Genomic DNA, 18,879 nt, shown 5'->3' with positions numbered 1-18,879 from the left:
AACTTTTTTCCAGAAACCATACAAGTTCTCCCAATTTTTTCAACACTAGTTTGGATTCGGAAATTTGACTTCCAATGCGTATGATTTCTGAATTTGGTCCTTTTATAACAAAAATTACTTATTTTTGTTGGTGATTATTTGATTTAGGTTAGTGAGCTTAGAGTATAAAAGATTTGTATAAACTGAAACCTGTTTGTTGAAGGTTTTTCAGTTATACAAGGTGTATGAAATAGTGGACACAATTTTCTGCATTTTTAACGTATTTATTCAGAACTTTCGTTCATCTACATACTCTCTCAATCCTAAACTAGTACAATTTGAAATTGATTTTTTCGTGGAGAATAATGAAAATTGTTGTCACTGCATTGAGATAATTTACTCACTAGTCACATTGAGGGACGTATAGTACTGAGGGTTTCAACTTCTCATATTTATTCGAACCTAGAAAAGTGATAATCGACAAATCTCCAACAATTCACTTGAAGAATTAATATAACACTCGCAAAAATACATTCTTGTTAATGACTACCAAGGTAAACAATGTACTTGTCTTTAGTTCACAACATTGAAACCAGGGGGAGTATTGCTTATTTTTAATTTCTTATACAGCCCATAGAATAATTTGCGCCTCGTAGCCAGATTTCAAATGTATTCATAAGTGAAAATATAGTATTTTGCACACTGAATAATAAAATATAAAGGATTATATTTCGAACAGGAGTTACATTCGTAACAGTCCATTATGCAATGATTCAAAATTCAATTGTATTGTAATGCAGGTACAATCTGTTAATGGTAACTTATAACTATACTATCAAGTTGTTGAAGTAATTTCTATTTCGGGAATATATTAATCACATTTGAGTAATTCAACTAAACATTTCTGATGCATTATTTTTCTCCATCAGATCTTGAAAGTGATTTGAATCAGTTATTCTGTTATTATATTGCTATTTGTTGAGCTAATGAAAAATTTACTGACTTTTTAGCCAAAGAGAAGCTCTTTCAACTGAAACAATGGTACCTCCAGCACTGTTAAGGTAAAGTATGATAACAATTTGATTTCATAAGATTTCACAAGGTGGAATTTTAAACTATATTCCAATCCGAGGTTTGGTTAATGTACAAAAAAGCACGTGAATGTAATTTTTTACTACGGCTGCGATGAGGACAAAATATAATTGCAATGTAGTTTCGATATATTTGAAATATTTTTGAGAAATATAAAATTGCAATATCTCAATATCAACGGAAATTGAAAAAAAATATATTGAAAATATTAGGTATACAAGTTAACGTTAAAGTAGATATATAATTGATCTATAGCAATAGATTAATATAGCTATTGATTCACTTTCATAAAATGGAAGTCTATTGTAACAAATTGAAGAATTAAACGTCTTAAACAAATTTATTTCCAACAATGTTTCATTATCACAAACTAATTTATTTACAACACTTACGAACTAACGCTTAATTTATTTCCACTATTTGAATTCCTTGTTTAACCGCACGATTCACTTTCTGAATTCAACTACCCTCTCTGGACAAGAAGCCGGCCTTTTATATCGGTAAAGGTCCATCGTAGAATTCTGTAGTCTGTTCGATACTCGCCTAGAATTTTTGCGGCGGTTTCAGACTGCATTCTTTCGCGGTGAGTCATGTATTTATTCGATGAATTGGCTGGCGTATGGGTCAGGGGCGGATTCAGATTTGTTACACTATGTTGTTTTCCAGTTAGGCAATGTTCCCATACAAATTTTTCATCAACAAAATGTAGAGGTATTCTTGTTTCTTAGGAATTTCTTTATATAATTGATATTTTGGTGTTATAGCTTGCAGTGCCAGTTAGGTACCTAGGGTTTCAATTGTTTTAATATCAAAACATTCTAATATACCACTGAAATGACTCACTTTATTTGTTTCATTTAATGATTTGTGTTTTTCGGTTACAATATTTGCAAAAATGTCATTATTTACCTGTGAAAAACATTTTATAAAGTTTGCTCTCGCTTGTTGCTATGGCTACAATTCTACTATTGTTGTCTAGAAATTGATACTTTTCATTATCTGAGTGCATATTGTATCCTTTTTCTAAAGCACATCCTGCTGAAAATAAATAAAATTTTAATTCTGGCACAAAAAAAAACATTTGATAATGTAGAATTAGTCATTTTTGGGCCATTAAATGCCCATAGTGTTATTTTTCCTATTCCTTTAACTGGTAGTTTATATCCATTTCCTAGTTTTGCTTGTCTATTAGTTTTAACATCTTTGAGGTTTTCAAAGAGACTTTTGTTGCTGCACATAATATGTTCACTGGCTCCAGTGTCCAAATTCCAGCTATTTGTTTCTTCATTTTGAGAGAATACCATAAATGCATTGGTATCACTTGTTTTGTTTTTCCCCCTTTTTATTTTCCGACCGTTTTAAAAACCAGCACTCTTTTACTGCATGACTTTTTTTCTCACAAAGGGTACAAATATTTAACAGTTTTTTGTTCATCCTTTTTTCTAAAAAAACATTTCCCAGGTAATTTCATTCATTGCAAACTCAGTTAAAACTCAGGTTTGAAATGTAGGTACTTCAAATTTGTGAAATTAGGCATATTGAGCATTTAATATGTAGAATATAGTTAGTAAAGACACGCCGAAAGAAGCCATTGTTGCGTTTTTGTAAAACTGTTCATTGAAAATCTCACAATAAAGTGTTTTTTGAACATGTTGGTTGAATAGTTAGTTCATCAAGTATCGGCCAATTCCATCATATACCGTATTGAATTGATTATCAACAATTACATTTTTTTATTCAAATTATTAAATAATCATATATTTTTAGATACAGAGGAGGGCAATCAACTGCGAGGTCTTCTAAATCTAAAGCTAAGAGGTAACTTACATCACTTGATTACTCAGTTAACGCACTTACTTGTTATTGATCATTTAGTAATTTTGATTTTCAATTTTCAATTTTTTTGTAAATTGGATTAAAGTAAATAAATAGTTTATTTATTTTCAGAAAAAATCTGGGCCAATTAGCTTCTAGTTCTTCATCTATAGCCCCTCAAAGGTAAGGTAACATAATACATGTCAACGAGGAATAAAATGAAGGAGATAAAATACATTTGTTTGTTATGTTCATGTTGTTTGTTATGTACATGTTTCATGGTGAATTCATAAGTTCGAACTTCCATTGTCTAATATGATATAAAATAACTGAAAAAAAACAATTTTATTAAGCAAAAAAAAACCTGAACTGAAATTAAAGTAAAATAAAATACAATAAACAATTGAAAATGAATAAAAATTAGGAGATTTCAAGCCAAGTTACTTCACGACGTTTCCGTTGTTAGTATCAACAATCGTCTTCGGGTGATGACTGCCTCATCTAAAAATCTTCTGAAGTAAGTTTTTCATTAAATTGTTCATTGAACACATATTTCAAATTATCAATAAACTTCTGTTACTATCAATAAAGTAATACTTTATTGTGAGATTGTCACTGGACTGTTTACGTGTTTTGCTGCAAAAAAGCTTCCTCAGGCGTATTTATACATGAACGAGCATGGTTTCTGATAGTGTACAGCCAGGAGATATTATTTTTCTCAACATTTTAATATGTTTAGACCATGATACATTTTTATCAATATGGATTCCTAAAAAAAATGTTTAGATGAATATTTAATCTATTCACTGTCGAATAATAAATATTATTTATGAGAACTTGAAAGGCATTCTTTGGATATATATTTATGAAGTTTTGGAATAGTTTTAAGGTAATTTATGATCTAAAAGCCATGACGAGATTTCATTAAAGTCACTTATTATATTTTCAATTATTGTTGTAATGTCTGCAAATAAATATGACTTTTTTCCAGATTAGTAAATTTGACAGAATTTTTGTAAATGAAAAATAAAATTGTTCTTAATATTGATCATTGTTTCCCCATATGAAACAGAATAGGATATAACATTTTTGAAATTATTTTATGACTCTTTAAGTCAAGTGACAAGAAGTTACATCTGTTTGAGCCATTTGAAAAAGTGTATCTATCTTAAAGGTGAATATTTTGAAAAAAAAAACAGTTTGTTCCAAAAAATGTTTTCCCACTTTTTTGTAAAAACTTGAATGATGACCGTATTCATTTCATGAATTGTTTTAATCAGGTTGGTTATATAATCATTTTATTTTTCAGTGTAGTAAAGAATTCTTCCTTATCCCAGAAATTGAATTATTCAAAGATGTTACAAAGGTAAGATAACTTCCATAGCATTCTTAGACCTTAGGCAATAATACTTGTGCAAATTGTAAAAGTTTATATATACTTAATTTAAATAAAAAATTAAAATTATAGTTGTCTCCCGGGGGACTGGTTCTCGAGTATGTAGTTAAGTTATAATAAAAAAATTATTTTGCTTTATCAACATAATAAATTACATTCTTCAATTTGTATTTTCAATCACAACATGAAAGAGATAGAAACTAAACGCTGTTGAAATGAAAATGAGTTCTGAAAAACAACGTTCTAAACATTATCTAAAGAAAAATAGAAACCACTCACTTTATATAACAAATATTGGAAAAACAAATAAACTATAACATAAGAAGCTACATATAGTATATCAATGAATTCTAGAGCTATTGCAATTCTTTCATGTATGTGAAGTTTCTATTCCATAATGTATTTATTTTTTTTTTCGTGAAAGATTATTTCTTTACTTCCAATTTGCCGGTGCCTCATTCTCTCTAATTTTCCTCGGTACCTAATTTGGGAATTTCCTAAACATTTTAATGCAATGGGTTTTCTCTTCATTTTTTTAACGATTACATCCATTTGTCATTGGTTTGGCAATTTGCAGAAATATAACTATTGTACAGAAATATTTCTTAGTGAATATACTAGGTAAACAATAATATCATAAATCTAAAAAACTATTTCTTGCTATTGTTACGTTTTTTTTCGTGAGTTGACCAATAATTGAGTACACTGAATAATCAAACTGAACTTTATTTCACTTTAAATACACCAAACACTTCAACTAAACTTCTACCATTATTTAAATGTCTATCGCCTATGTACTGTAACGCCCACTTTACTATCTCGATATGCTCGAGGCTATCGTTAATACAGGGTGTAACATAAGTACGTTTAAATATTCAAGTGACGTATTCCTGAGACAGTTTTAAGAAAAAAAGTTCATATGAACTTGTGTCCGAAAATGCTTCGTTTCGGAGATACGGGGTGTTGAAATTGAATTTTTTGTTCGCTTTTTGAAAATAACTTACAAAAAAATAAGTTAATTGCACGAAATTCGGTACCCGGGGTTTTTTTGACGTGGGAAATCATAATTTCGTACTAATTTTCATGTAACATCTAGAGGGCGCTGCGTACGCTATTATTTATTTCAAATTGCCCTAACTTTTTTTGACAGTAAACTTTTGGTACTTTTCATCACCTTTTCTAAGTAAAAAAGGTACTCCTCGACAACGCTGGAGGTGATCGTTTTCAAGATATTTACAATTTTCTATATCAATGCATATTACTTAACTCCTAGGACGCTAAGTGAAGTTGATGAGAACATTACAAAAACTAAGTATGTGGTGGATCTCGTCAAAATAAACAACTTTTTCCTATAAAATGTTTAACGAAGAATGATTCGTTTTCGAAATACAGATTCTTGAAACTTTTCAAAACATTTTTGTCATAAGTTTTTTGCAATTTTAGTTATTTTCATCAAACTTTATACGAAGTATACCCGTACAGACTTCTTCTAAACTGAGCATTATCGAACTGCTTATTTAATACAAATTGATAAAAATTGTCAGGTTTAATTATTCAATTAGAAAGTGCTAATTTCGGAGTTTGTAAAAAAAACAATTCGGAGAAGTACTATGTTATTTATTAGGAAAATAAGCATATAAAAATTGAACGAAACAACTATCACGACAACTGTTCAAAGTGACGACCCCCAACAGTAATACAAGCTTCTGCCCTCTTCATCAAAGAATTACGCACCCGTTGAAAAATGCCCGGAGTGTTGGCATTGACCCTCGGGGGCCAATGCTTAGTGCCTCCTCTTCCTATCCATCGTTGGGGATATGCTACGCCTAAAAAATTTCTTGCTATCACACTAAAATGAGCAAGAGCTCCTTCGTGCATAAACCAAAAGTGATTTCGGAGACCAATGGGAACATCTTCCATAAGTTGGTGAAGCTCGTATTCCAAAAAATGTAGGTAAGCACTTCCATTCAAACGTAAGGGGAGAAAATAGGGCCCAATTAAATAATCCCCAATTATGCCTACCCATACATTAAAAGAGAATCTGTCTTGGAAATGAGTTTGCGTTATCACATGTGGGTTATCTTCCGCCCAGATGTGGTTGTTATGGAAATTCATGATACCATTTCTTGAAAAATTAGCCTCATCTGTGAAGATGATTTTCAATAAAAATTGCGGATGTTGTACTACTTTTCTTTGAAGCCATTGAGCAAATTCGATACGTGGTTGGAAATCACATAGCGTAAGTGCCTGGATACTCTGAATATGTATATATTTGCTGTTCCTTTAAAATTATGTAAACTGTCATGTGACTCACATTTAAAGTTTGACTAATTTTTCTTGTACTTGTCTCTGGACGTTCACTAATTTCTTCGAGAACCGTCTCCTCTAATTCTACAGTTCTTGTAGTCCGTGACCGTCCTACTGCAGAATTTGTTTCAAAGCTGCACAAGGAGGAGTCACGCGTTGGGGATACCGTTCCTGATAGATGCGTCTGGCCTCGCTTGAATTTCCATCAGCCAAGCTGTATGTAAAAACCATATCAGCCATTTCTGCATTCGTAAAGTCGGGCATGGTACCAAAAAATCACTTCATAAACTCCGAACTGTGAATTTGTCAATTAATAGTTGAAAATGTGACGAACTTTTATTTTTATAAACAAACTCTCATAGCCTACTCGATTTAATTAACTTAATTTGCAATCGGAGGGTGACAAAAAATATTGAAATCAAATTTGGCTATAAAGTAATATGCATCGATATAGAAAATTGTAAATATCTCGAAAACGATCACCTCCAGCGTTGTTGAGGAGATGTACCTTTTTTACTTGGAAAAGGTGTGGGAATTACTTACATGTGAGCCACAAATCCCCCTCAAACAGGAAAATTTCCCATAGTACAGATCACACTAATAACGAAATTTTCTATTTTTTTTTGTTAATTCAATAAGAGAATAAAAAATGTATCTATTTTCAGACAAAATCTGGGCCAATTACCTTCTAGTTATTCATCAAAAGCCCCTCAAAGGTGAGGTAACATGATTTATTAACTTTATTTTTCTCTGCAGAGGTTACTGAACGATGTGATTTTTTCCTTCCATATATATTTTTCAAATAAAGTTTGTGGAGATCAAATCATGAGGTCTAGTTTATGAAAGTATCATTGTTTTTTTGAACACCATACTGATTTGGGTTGAATACAAATATCTTATTGAGTAAATCACATATTTATTTCTTCAAATTGAAAACAAATCACAGAATATAGTCGATAAAGCCATTGGCCTGCGATTTTCCGGATCTTCAGCATCATCACTTTTGAATATAGGTCTGACTACAGTGTGTCATTTCGAAATAACCTTTTGCCCAATATTCATTAATTAATTTACTTGGGATTCGCCTATAAAGGTGTCATCAACATATTTCAACCATATTTCACCATTAATCAATATTAATATTTATTATTCTTTTAAAGGTTAAGGTTCATGGACGTGTGAAAATAAAAAAAAAATAAAGAAATTAATTTCAAAAACGCATCTCAACTGCATTTACATTTTAACTTATTTCTAACACACTCTAAAAGCTATATTTTCTATTCTAGAAAACTTTGAACTGTTCTGATGTGAATTTTACGTTTTGACTAGTTCGGATGAAAGTCAATAATACTAATAAAGAAAAGAGAATGAAAACTTTCTATGTTTTTTACCACTTTTTTTTGTAACTAACGTTACTACAGTTTAGTCTTATGAGGAAATTTTCAAACTTATACATTAATGTATAAGTTTCAATTCTCTTTTCTTTATAAGATTTCCTACCACGTAGTAACGGCTACATCCATCAATTTATTGATTATTATTCCTTTTCAGAGTCAATCCAGTGGCTAGTTCTTCTGCAGAAAAAAATCCTCGGAGGTAAGATGACATGAATTATTAACATTCTTTTTTTTTTTTTCGAGAAACTTCACGGCAAATGTTACTAACTGGTGAACTGATCTCAAACTTTTTTCTTTATGATCTCTCCAGATTAATGAAACATAACTCTCCATTCAATGAGTTACAACTAAGAATCGCATGGCTTCCAGATCTCTCTTTCTATTTTTGATGTGGAAATTAATTTTCACAAAATGAACAATATAAGTGCAGCTTCATAAAAATTGGTGAGAAATTTTAAAAAATTCATTTTTTCGTTCTTATCTCAAATTATAATTTTTTGTTTCGTATTTGAGAATGACTTCTAAAACACATAATATTTTCAATATGATACCACAGTAAAAATCAACACTATGATTCTACTTTATAGATGTCTAAAGAGTATAAAAAATTGTAAGACTGACATATTTGAATGAGGTAATCAAACTACGAAATATTTTCCAACAAACATAAGAAGAAATCAACAATGAATATAAAATATAAAAATAGAATTACTAATTTGTAAAGTATTTCATTTTTTTAACTGTTTTGTGAAAATTTCACAGTAAAGCATTATTGAATATGTTCTATGGATATTCATCAAGTATCGGTCAATTTCATTACATATAAAAGGATTTTAAACTGAGAACTATCTTCAGGTAATGACTGACTTGATCTCAATACTTGAAAACTATTTAGTTACGCCTGTAGGTTCAAACAAGCCGTGCTATTCCCAAATTGCTGGTTTCTCCTTGCTAGATGCTCTTCTTTTGCTAGCCAATCTTTACCTTCAACAGCCTCTTGGTTTTACTGATGTATCCGTTAAATGTGGGTCTTTCAGTGAGTGTGTACAATTGGTGTCTTGGCTTGGAGGTGACTGTTACGGATTGTGGGTCTGGATCTGAAGAAGGTTCTTATGTTCTAATGGTGAATGAAAAAAGTTATTTTCCTAGCATTCACCGTTCATATGGAAGTATTTGTTCCGAAAGGACTTTTTTTTTCGTGTAATTCAACGTTCATGTGCAAGTAGTTGTTTTAAAAGTTTTGATCATAAAGAAAATTCTGCGCCTTTCTTCAAAAGTTTCCCACTTTTTTTTTACTGATGGAGAAGTAGAAAGCAAACACGTTTTTTTATACCGAATAGTTGCACTAAGATCCATTTTTGCTTATCATCTTCATCATTTCTTTAGCGTTTTACTGTAGTAGTTTCTATTTCTTGTGGAGCTCTTGTCCTCTGGCTATCTGTTCTAACAGCTTCATGGAGTATTCCGTCTTTTGAAGATCCGTTGATATGGCTCTATTCCTTGTCGAGTCTGTCATTGATGTTGCAAAGACTGAGTGCATGATCAGTTACGAAACTAATCATGGTATGTATCATCGTACTTGAGAAATGCGCTAAAGAACTTATATTTGTTTTTTGTGGGCTATTCGACTCGTCTTATAAATCTATCAGTGATATCGAAAAGTTTTCAATCAACACATTTTCAAATATTTGGAATGCTTGCCTGGTTTTATCTATGGTGCAATTAGCACCGTACCGTCAACGGCATGTAAATCTTTCTGAACCTACCTCCTCTTCACATCTTTCTGGAGAAGGCTGGATGGACAACTGTGCATATTACCAATTGCACAAATCATGCTAACGAGGAGCATAGCAGACAACAACATTCTGGAAATGATCTCCGTTTTAATGCCTCCAACTGTTATTGACATATTCTTTTATAATCCCCATCCCTAGTAGTAGAGTTGGTTCACAGATGCATCAAAAACATCTTCCAATTTTGGTGTAGGTGTATATAGTCGCAGATCTAGGTCAGAGATATCAACCTACTGAGGGACCTATGCGACCTTTGGACCTACCTACCGATCTATCCAAGGTGTCAAATGCGTCTAGTTTGATGTTTCCATGGTTGCACATCAGTGTCGTGAACGTATCCTCAATCAGGCTCCAGGCTTCTTGTGGACTGTTTCAATTTCTGATCTGATCAACTGATCTGAATATTTCAATCCTAGTATTTTCTGTTTTTCAATGAACTTAGATCTGAAATTTGTTAACACTTTTTAAGATTACGGAACCAGTAATATTGAACATTATTTTTGTCTATTACATTATAATACATTTAACATAGTTATTTTACTTTCTATATTAATATATTGTTCTTGAATTTGGTTGTTTTATCAATTTGCTGGTAGACAAATGAAAAATATTAAATAAATCAAAGTTTTAACAACAATATCGGTAACAACAAATTCATTTAGCAGTTTGGAATGTTTACTGCAAATTATCCTCTATCCAAACATTGTTTAGTTGGAACATAACAATTGATCCATTCTTTTTGTATGTGCATGTGAAAACATTTTTATAAATCGAAATTAGCCTCATGATATGCATTCTTTACTACAGCATTTGAATAAATGATACCAATAATTATTCAGTTCATGGAATGGTCTTTGAAAATTGCACGATATTATGTTGTAACTTTAAGCTGGCAAACTCAATTTGATTCCAGATAAGTTATAACTGTTCTGATATGTTTATTATGTTTTCTTCAATTTCAGGAATAGGCAAATTTAACTGTTAATTTTCAAACAAGCTTTTGCCTGTTTGACCGAATAAAGACACAATTTAAATTGTGTTTCTGCGCCTAAAAACGTGTTTTAAATACCGATACTCCACTTCAAAATTTGACGTGTGCATTTTTTAAGACTAGACGAGTTTATGTTATGAAACTTACCCAAATTCTAAGTTTCTTGTTATTCTTAAAAAAAAGTTGATCGAAAAATCTGAGGTAAGTGAGTTGCATATTCTGATAGTTTTCGGTTACTTGGTTTGTTTGGAAAACAATGAACATTCTTTAACAGCTGATTCTTGAATGATTATCTATCTCACTTCTACTATTTCAATCAGTTTTTCTGCTTATGAAAGTCGTTTCAGTATTGATTTTAGCTCCATTTTCAACTGAAGTCAACTTGACTATTTCTTTCTGCGATCGTTTGATACTCTGGTTGATGTAATAATTTTTAACTAGGCATAGCTTATTCAGATTTTTTCATTCACTAAAACACACCCAAATAGATATTTACGTGAAATTGAAGTGACTAGACTTTCACTTCTAGAAGAATTCGTTTATACTCAATTCCTGCATTTAATAAAAAAATAATTCGGGAAAATTAATTGATAATCTATGTTGCGGAACTATTTTTTTCAACTTTTCATTTCTTCAATAGAGTCGGTTTTTTTGTGTTATTTTCATGATCAATTTTGTTCACGATTTTTACTGGCATAAATCTCGCAAATTTTCCGTTTAGTATATATATATATATAATATATATATAAATAAAAAATGAAACAATTCGTGGACACAACACTCCAAAAAGAGGGGCAGGAGCCAACCGCACATTAGTGGTTCCAGTTGTTGACTCCGTGCATTTGTGTTGTTTCCTGATTTCGGCAAACAAGTGTTGCCCATCTTTACACTTGGCTGCATCGCGCTGATAAGTCCAATAGCCAGAAACACGTGTCCGCGGTTTGCCCCCCTTTTTGGAGTGTTGTGTCCACGAATTGTTTCATTTTTGATTTATATCATGCCCACTCGATAAAATCTTCATTTGTATATACACATATATATATATATATATATATATATATATATATATATATATATATATATATATATATATATATATATATATATATATATATATATATATATATATATATATATATATATATATATATATATATATATATATATATATATTTCATGATGAGTCACAAATTGTGAATAGTGGATGATGAACAGTGAATCCGAGAACATGTTTGGAAGAAACACCTGGAACATGGTCGGGTCGAAAACCGAACATGGGAAGGGAGCTGGAATATTAGCAATTGATAACGACCATCTTGTTGAAGCTACATCTGCCAAATTAATTGTCATTTATTCAGCACGTGCAAATAATTGAAATTGTTTCGATAAAATGTGTATTCTTTTCGAGCAACGGACCACGCGCTTCGTCCATTTTACGGTCGCCACACTCGTCCTACCGAGAGGATAAATTTGAGTCCGCAGGTTCATGTCGACGAAACGCAAATCTGCCGAAAACATCGCCGATGTCTGTGAGAATGTGCAGGAGAATCCGAGGTATTCGATTTCGCGTCGCTCACAAGAACTCGACCTTTCGCAGACCACAACTTGGTAAACTTGGCTAAATGCGCCGTACGGAAGCAAAGACCAAGAAAACCTAGAGAGAGAATGAGAGCTTGGCGAATTTTGTGTCGTGATTCGGGTCTGCACCTGTACAAAATTCTACTGACCTAGGAACTGAAGGTAAACGACCTTATGATATCCTGATGAATATGACGAAACATCCAACAAAAGAACTCTACAAGCTTGTTCAGGGAACAATATTGTTGTCATAAGTATCATGAAAAGGTGGAAGGAAAAATCAACACCAAATAAAGGTTACTAATTTTTTTGTCGTCATTTTCAAAACTCTCTCTTGTTTATTCAAAATATGGAGTAGATTAGATTAGATTGTTGGGGAGCTAGCCTATGGCCTGATTCACTGCGACCTTTTCAGATGCTCCTTGGTTGTTAGAGCTTATTGTCTAGCGTCATCTCTTTGATGAGACTCCATAGCCTCCCATGCCCCCTCCCGGGTTGAGTGCCCTGAAGTAGAAGCTTCCTCCCCCAGCTATTTAGCGAGGAGAACCTACTACCCCACTCCATCCACCCCGCTCTCCGAGCGGTCTTCAACTTGCTGATGGGCACTTCACAAGATTGACATCTGACCTCTTTTGGTCGAAAGTCAGCCTTTAGGTGCTTTTACTTTCTTATTGAATCGTTGTTTTATCTGACTATTCCTAACTGAATTTAAGCATGGGGGCCCCCAAAAACTAACCGGCGGCTTTCTGTTAATGCATCGAGCGTTTCTCAGTGCATCCAAGAAACATTTTTAGAGTCGCGATCGCGGTCGAAGTGTTCTTCGCTGAACCTACCTGAAAGAGAGTGTATCTGGTTAGTGTTATACTTACCTAAGTCGCCTGCCGGCGACTAACGGGGGCGGTCTGTTAATTACTCCATAGCCTTGGCACTGACCCCTTCACATAGCTGGCAGCTTCTGGTTCCTCTTCTCCGCATCTTGGGTGTCTCAGCCTTGCAACCTACGGTTGTGGTTTAGCAAGTGTTCCGTGAATCTGGGCGATTGTTTCTTCATGAACTATTTCGCTTGCCTCATTCCTGGGAGCTTATTCCACCAATCTATCGATTCGGTTTGCATGAATTCATGGATGTCTTTATACATGTTTTCGCTACCCCGCAGAAGGGTTCTGGGCCGATCATAGCCTTGGATGCGCCTTCACGGGCTGGAACATTGGACTCCTCATTGCCCTTGTGACCCTCATATCCGTGTACCCAAGTTAGAGTGACCCTATTTTGGGTACTTAGCTCCTTGATTGCGCTCAGACAGCTTCCCACCAGTTTCCAAAAGACTTGAAATGAGCTGAGCTCCTTAATTATCGGAGAAAATGGCTATGGTTTTATTTGTGACCTTCTGCCTGTTTGTTTCCCCTATACAGTTCTCGATGGCCGCTATTTCTGCCTGGAACACAGTTGCATTATGTTCGAGGCTAAGTGCGATTCTCGTTTTTTCTCCGCCTCCGTATATACCGGCTCCCACTTCTTGGGTCTTCGAGCCATCTGAGTTTCTTCCGCTTTTACCGGTGGGCCGTTTTGCCAGTCCTATCTACTTGGTATGATGATTTTGAAATCTTGTTCAAAGTTATACTGCGGAACTGTGTTATCCACGGGAGTAACTCTGTTTCATAATTTCGAGGCCAGCGACGCATTCATCCATAAAAATAACTTCTAAGATGGGAAGTTAGTTGAACCTATTTACTCTTGTATGTATTAGGTTAATTCCAATTGTTAGTTTAATTTTTACTATTGTTGTTGCCAATACCAAGTATTTCTGTACTGACTCAACAAATTTTCTGAAAACATCTGGCCGAACCACCGACCTGGAGGCTTCTGTGTCAATAGTGAAGGTGCATTCTCTGTCATCCAGATGACCTTTGACCAATAAGTTCTGTCCGATGTTCAAGGTCGTGGTAGAAATCCTGGGACTTTGAAGGCATGTTCAGTACGAACACGCTTGAAAAAGCTATTGTATAGTTGAACACATGTGGCGGTTTTGTAAACTCTCAAATGAAAATCTCCCAAAGTGTTACTCAAATACAATTCCACTAACAAATTAGATCCCTCGGAAAAAGCTGTAATGAATTTATCTATGTCTGAATGATTGCGTAAATCGTTTATGTATGTAATAAATAACAAAAGACCTACAATATTTCCTTGAGGTATTCCTGCTTTTATTACATTTTCAGGTCTATATTTTCGACCAAGTTTGTTCGTAATCACTTTGAAAAGACTTCTAGTTGTTTTCATCAATGTCTCGTGCCAAAAAAAAGCACTTGTCCCAAACACTAGAACTACAACACTCTTCTCGACACGCGTTTCACCAACCAAGTTGGCTTCTTTAGGAGCTGGTTTTGGATTTATTGTATAGTATGTTTCACTCTAAATGGTATTGGCTTATCAGCTGCAATAAACTACCTGGTTTAATCCCATTGGGTAGTGTAGTATATTGTAATATTGTGATTCTTTTCCATCTATTCAAGCCGAGTTTTTAAACTTGATGGTCTAATTGGTTTTATTATAATCGTTTACCTAATACCATATACCTTTCATTTATATCTCTTGGTTGAAGCAGTCGAATGCTCAAGGACTAAGTATTTTCTTTTCATTAAGTTTCCTATTTTGAGACAGAAGATAAATCGTTCTAAAAAAGTGGTATTGAAATGTTAAAGAGCCGCTGGAATCATTGTATGGCTCTTGTTGTCATTTATTTTACATAATTTCACTTATGCTTGGTATACTTCCTTTCATCATAGATGTGGGGAATTTCGTGATAGCCATATACATTTTTTTATTTATCGAAAAAATACTCAACTTGCATTGTACATTGAAATGGGATATTTGATATTGAATCTGGCACAATTTTAATCAAGTAACGGGTGATTTTTTAAGAGGTTTTGATTTTCAAAACAACACAAACAATTTGAAAAAATTGATGAAATCTTTATTGAAATCGGTAGAACGATCAATATGATTTAATGTTTGAAGATGATATCATGCAAATGTTGTCCGCGGCTCCGGTTTATATGGCCCATGCGCAAGGTCCAATTTTGGCACACTTTCTCTAACATATCGATCGGTATTTCCCGTATAAAAGCTTCAATATTGGCTTCTAGAGCGTCAGTCTGCTGGTTTATCCCTGTAGACATGAACCTTAACATAAACCCACAAGAAATAATCCAATGGCGTTGAATCACACGATCTAGGCGACCAATTGACGGGCCCCAAACATGAGATAACCTGTTCACCGAAGGCGGCTCTTAATTGGGCCATTGTTTCGCATGCCGTGTAGCATTTGGCACCGTCTTGTTGAAATCACATGTCAGGCATGTCCAATTCTTCCATTTTGGGCAACAAAAAGTCGTCAATCATCGCCCAATTGCTGCGAACGGCGGCGAATCGACATTTCACGGTCATCACGAACACTGGCGGATACAGCAGCAATATTTTCTTCGGTCCTCACTCTACGCATGCGTGTTGGTGGTTTAATGTCCAATAATGTAAACTGGGTTCGAAATTTAGTCACAAGTTTCCGAATAGCTCCCTCAGTAGGCCGACGAAACTGCCCACAAATTGGAAGAAGTGCACGACGCACTTTCTTCACCAAGCATGAATTTTGATAATAAAATTCAATAATTTGCAAGCGTTGTTCATTCGTAAGTCGATTCATGGTTAAATTATAGATCAAACTGAGCAAGTTTGACAATGACACAAGACACGATTCACGCGTGATCTGTCAAAAACAGTGTTGCTAAAAAGATACCGGCAAAAAAATCACTCATTATTAGTCATTCATGATTTTCTCTTGATAAACATTTGATTGCCTTTTAGATTTTTTTCTGCCTGTTATTACATATCATATCTTCCACGTACACCAAACCATTTGCAGTTTTCATGTTTTTTTTCATGTCAACTTTTTTATTTATTTTCATTTCAAACGATCATAGCATGCAGAGTGCATTTTCAGTCAACCATATAATATTTATTTGGATAATGAATTTTTTACTATTCATAATAATAATTATAGAATTTTCACAATAAATTTAATTTGAGGCTCGTTTCGATATACGGTAGATTCATCAGGTAGGCTGGTACCCCAAACTATTCTACGATGTCTTCTATATAACAGTAGGTAATGATAAAACTTATTAGATAAATGATTAAATCTAGTAAAACAGTTAGATTTTGGAAAACAATCACAATACTAAAGGAAAACAGGTAAAATATTGGAATTTTATGTCAAAACTTTAATTAATCATGGCAAAACAGGTAGATTTTGAAAGAACAATTGATACAATTTTATTTCTAAAAAAAGGTAATTTGTAAATATGTTAATTAGTGACATTTTATGAAAACAAGTTTAATAATGGTGAATTAATGACTTCTTGTTGGCCATTCAAACGAAAATTTGAATATTTGCGTTTATTAATTCCCAGCAGGTCCTTTATTTTCCTTATGTAATATGTCAAGAGTCCATTTTGAAATCGTGCTTAATCACTAAAAGGTGGAATTAGTTTTCTTTAGCTCAAAACTTCTTTTATGTTCAAAGATTCTCGTTTTGAAATTTCTTGAAGTCAGACCCTTCATTTGCTATCTTTGTCAATTTTTGACTTGTTCTTTATGTGTCTACTCAGAAATAACAACTAAACTACAACAGCTACCAAAGAAAAACAAGTCACAAATGAACAAAGATAACATATCAGGGGTCTACAAACTAAGCATTTTGAATATCTTTTGAACTCATATATTACTATTGATACAAAGGTGTGAAACTACAAAAAAACTACAAAAAACACTATTCAATTTCTCATGGATTAATGAGACTTCCAAAACATGGGATCTCGGACAGTGTTGCCGTTTCTCTCTCACCACAGCTGAATATGGAGACGGCTGTGCAATAATTGAATGAGTATGACGCTCTCCTTAATATGAAATTCTTTCTCAGGTTTTAAACAAGGTATTCTTTTTATTTAATGGATGAATAAAAACTCAAGTTACTCAGTCAAACATTAGAGGATAATTATTAACCAAGAGTACATATTTGGCTAAATGCGCCGCACGGAAGCAATAGCCAAGAGAACCTAGAGAGAGAGAGAGAGAGAACCAAGAGTACAGTTTTTTTCATTAACACAATATTAAGTACCATATATGTATATGTCATAAATATTATGAAATGAAATAATATCGAAGCTTTCTACTTGGGGAGATTTAAATTAAGATAGATCAGTGTAGGGGTAGGAATATCACTCTACTGTGATACATGGATAACGTGACTATTTCTTTTTTTTTCCGAGCGGGGCATCTGCTGAATTAAATATTAAAAAAAAGTTTTTAGTGTTTTAAAAGTTTTTTATTATAGAAGATAGATTTATACAAAATAATTGAAGCACTAAACATGAATTATTCAAGTAGGCACGACTTACTAAGCCCCAGTAGTGACGTGACTTCTAAGTCGTATTTTTTTATTTGTCGGCTGACAAATTTGTTTCAAAATATCGGGTCATGTTTTTAGATAGGTGTGGAACTTGGTACATGATTCATTCATATTTATCTTCGTAATCGAAATAGCCTTCGTTACTTCAACTGTGTTGAGTATATTTATATTTTGTTCATTTGAAAAAAAAAAAAACTCGACAGGTGCGTCACTTCTAGGCAGACACAACGTACTCAATAATTGTAGAAACGTTTGTTAAATGAATATTGTTGGTAGAAAATTGCTGGAATAGTTTGAACCAACGGTTTTCAGTAGAAACGTTCTCGGCATTCCATCCAGAGATTTTTTCATCTGTCGCAAAGTTGGAAATGAGTGAAAACTGGTCAAAGGCTTTCGTATCTTGGTTGCTGCTAATATGCCCTTGCGTGATCAGCAAATCCAGTACTTTGTTGAAATCTGCTCATCGTGGAACATCTGATAATGCGAAACAATATAGGGTGATTCATTTAAAAAAAAATGGTGACATGTCCTGGGGGTGCGATAGGGGAAGTAAAATCAAATGTGAATATGTCAAAATGTGTCCTCCTGTATACTATGGTTGACGAGTTTTTTAATTTTTCGTTTTAAATGAAATGCACTGTATATCGGATGTAGGTGTCAATATTAGATTAACCCTTACACAATACATGTATGTCATACAAATTAAATTTTGGTCTGGTTGCCAGTTTGTGTAGGAGAGTTCATTGATAAAAGTACCAGTTTCATGATTGTTTTATTACTTTCTTCAAAATCAAAAACTAGTAGGTAACATTTGAAGTTGAGTTTTCAAAAAAATATGTTTACACTGTTAATGAATTAATACTGAAACGACTGTAACTTTTATAGGTTTTTCTGTCTTTTTGTCTGTCTTATAAAGGATGTATCAACAGACTCCTAACAAGCCCAATTTTGTTTTTGTTGATTTAAATTCAAATCGAACGTATTTGATACATCATATTATCTCAGAGGATGATCACAAAGGAGTACTGTTGATATTCCTGAATTTTAACCAGTGGGTTATAATTACA

The 18,879-nt window shown here is 33.3% G+C and overlaps 1 protein-coding gene across 17 annotated transcripts in view; it reads left to right on the top strand.

Moving 5' to 3' along the window:
• Positions 1 to 18,879, top strand: part of LOC111508534 (uncharacterized) — a 71,311-nt gene that overhangs the window by 36,974 nt on the left and 15,458 nt on the right. For 11 of the 17 annotated variants that reach the window (XM_074181584.1, XM_074181576.1, XM_074181588.1 and 8 more), the window contains 6 exons: positions 990 to 1,040; positions 2,839 to 2,889; positions 3,019 to 3,069; positions 4,196 to 4,252; positions 7,255 to 7,305; positions 8,141 to 8,185. In XM_074181584.1, coding sequence (XP_074037685.1) covers positions 990 to 1,040; positions 2,839 to 2,889; positions 3,019 to 3,069; positions 4,196 to 4,252; positions 7,255 to 7,305; positions 8,141 to 8,185 — 306 coding nt within the window. The remainder of the gene's footprint in view (positions 1 to 989; positions 1,041 to 2,838; positions 2,890 to 3,018; positions 3,070 to 4,195; positions 4,253 to 7,254; positions 7,306 to 8,140; positions 8,186 to 18,879) is intronic. The other 6 variants (XM_074181589.1, XM_074181580.1, XM_074181590.1 and 3 more) reach the window with 4 other exon arrangements.

Source organism: Leptinotarsa decemlineata, unplaced genomic scaffold, assembly GCF_025532065.1.
Source record: "Leptinotarsa decemlineata unplaced genomic scaffold, Ldec_3_MD MMD2_tig00026314_RagTag_RagTag, whole genome shotgun sequence".
NCBI lineage: Eukaryota > Metazoa > Arthropoda > Insecta > Coleoptera > Chrysomelidae > Leptinotarsa > Leptinotarsa decemlineata.
The sequence above is the reverse complement of the archived record's forward strand: the minus strand, read 5'-3'. Positions and strand labels throughout refer to the sequence as shown.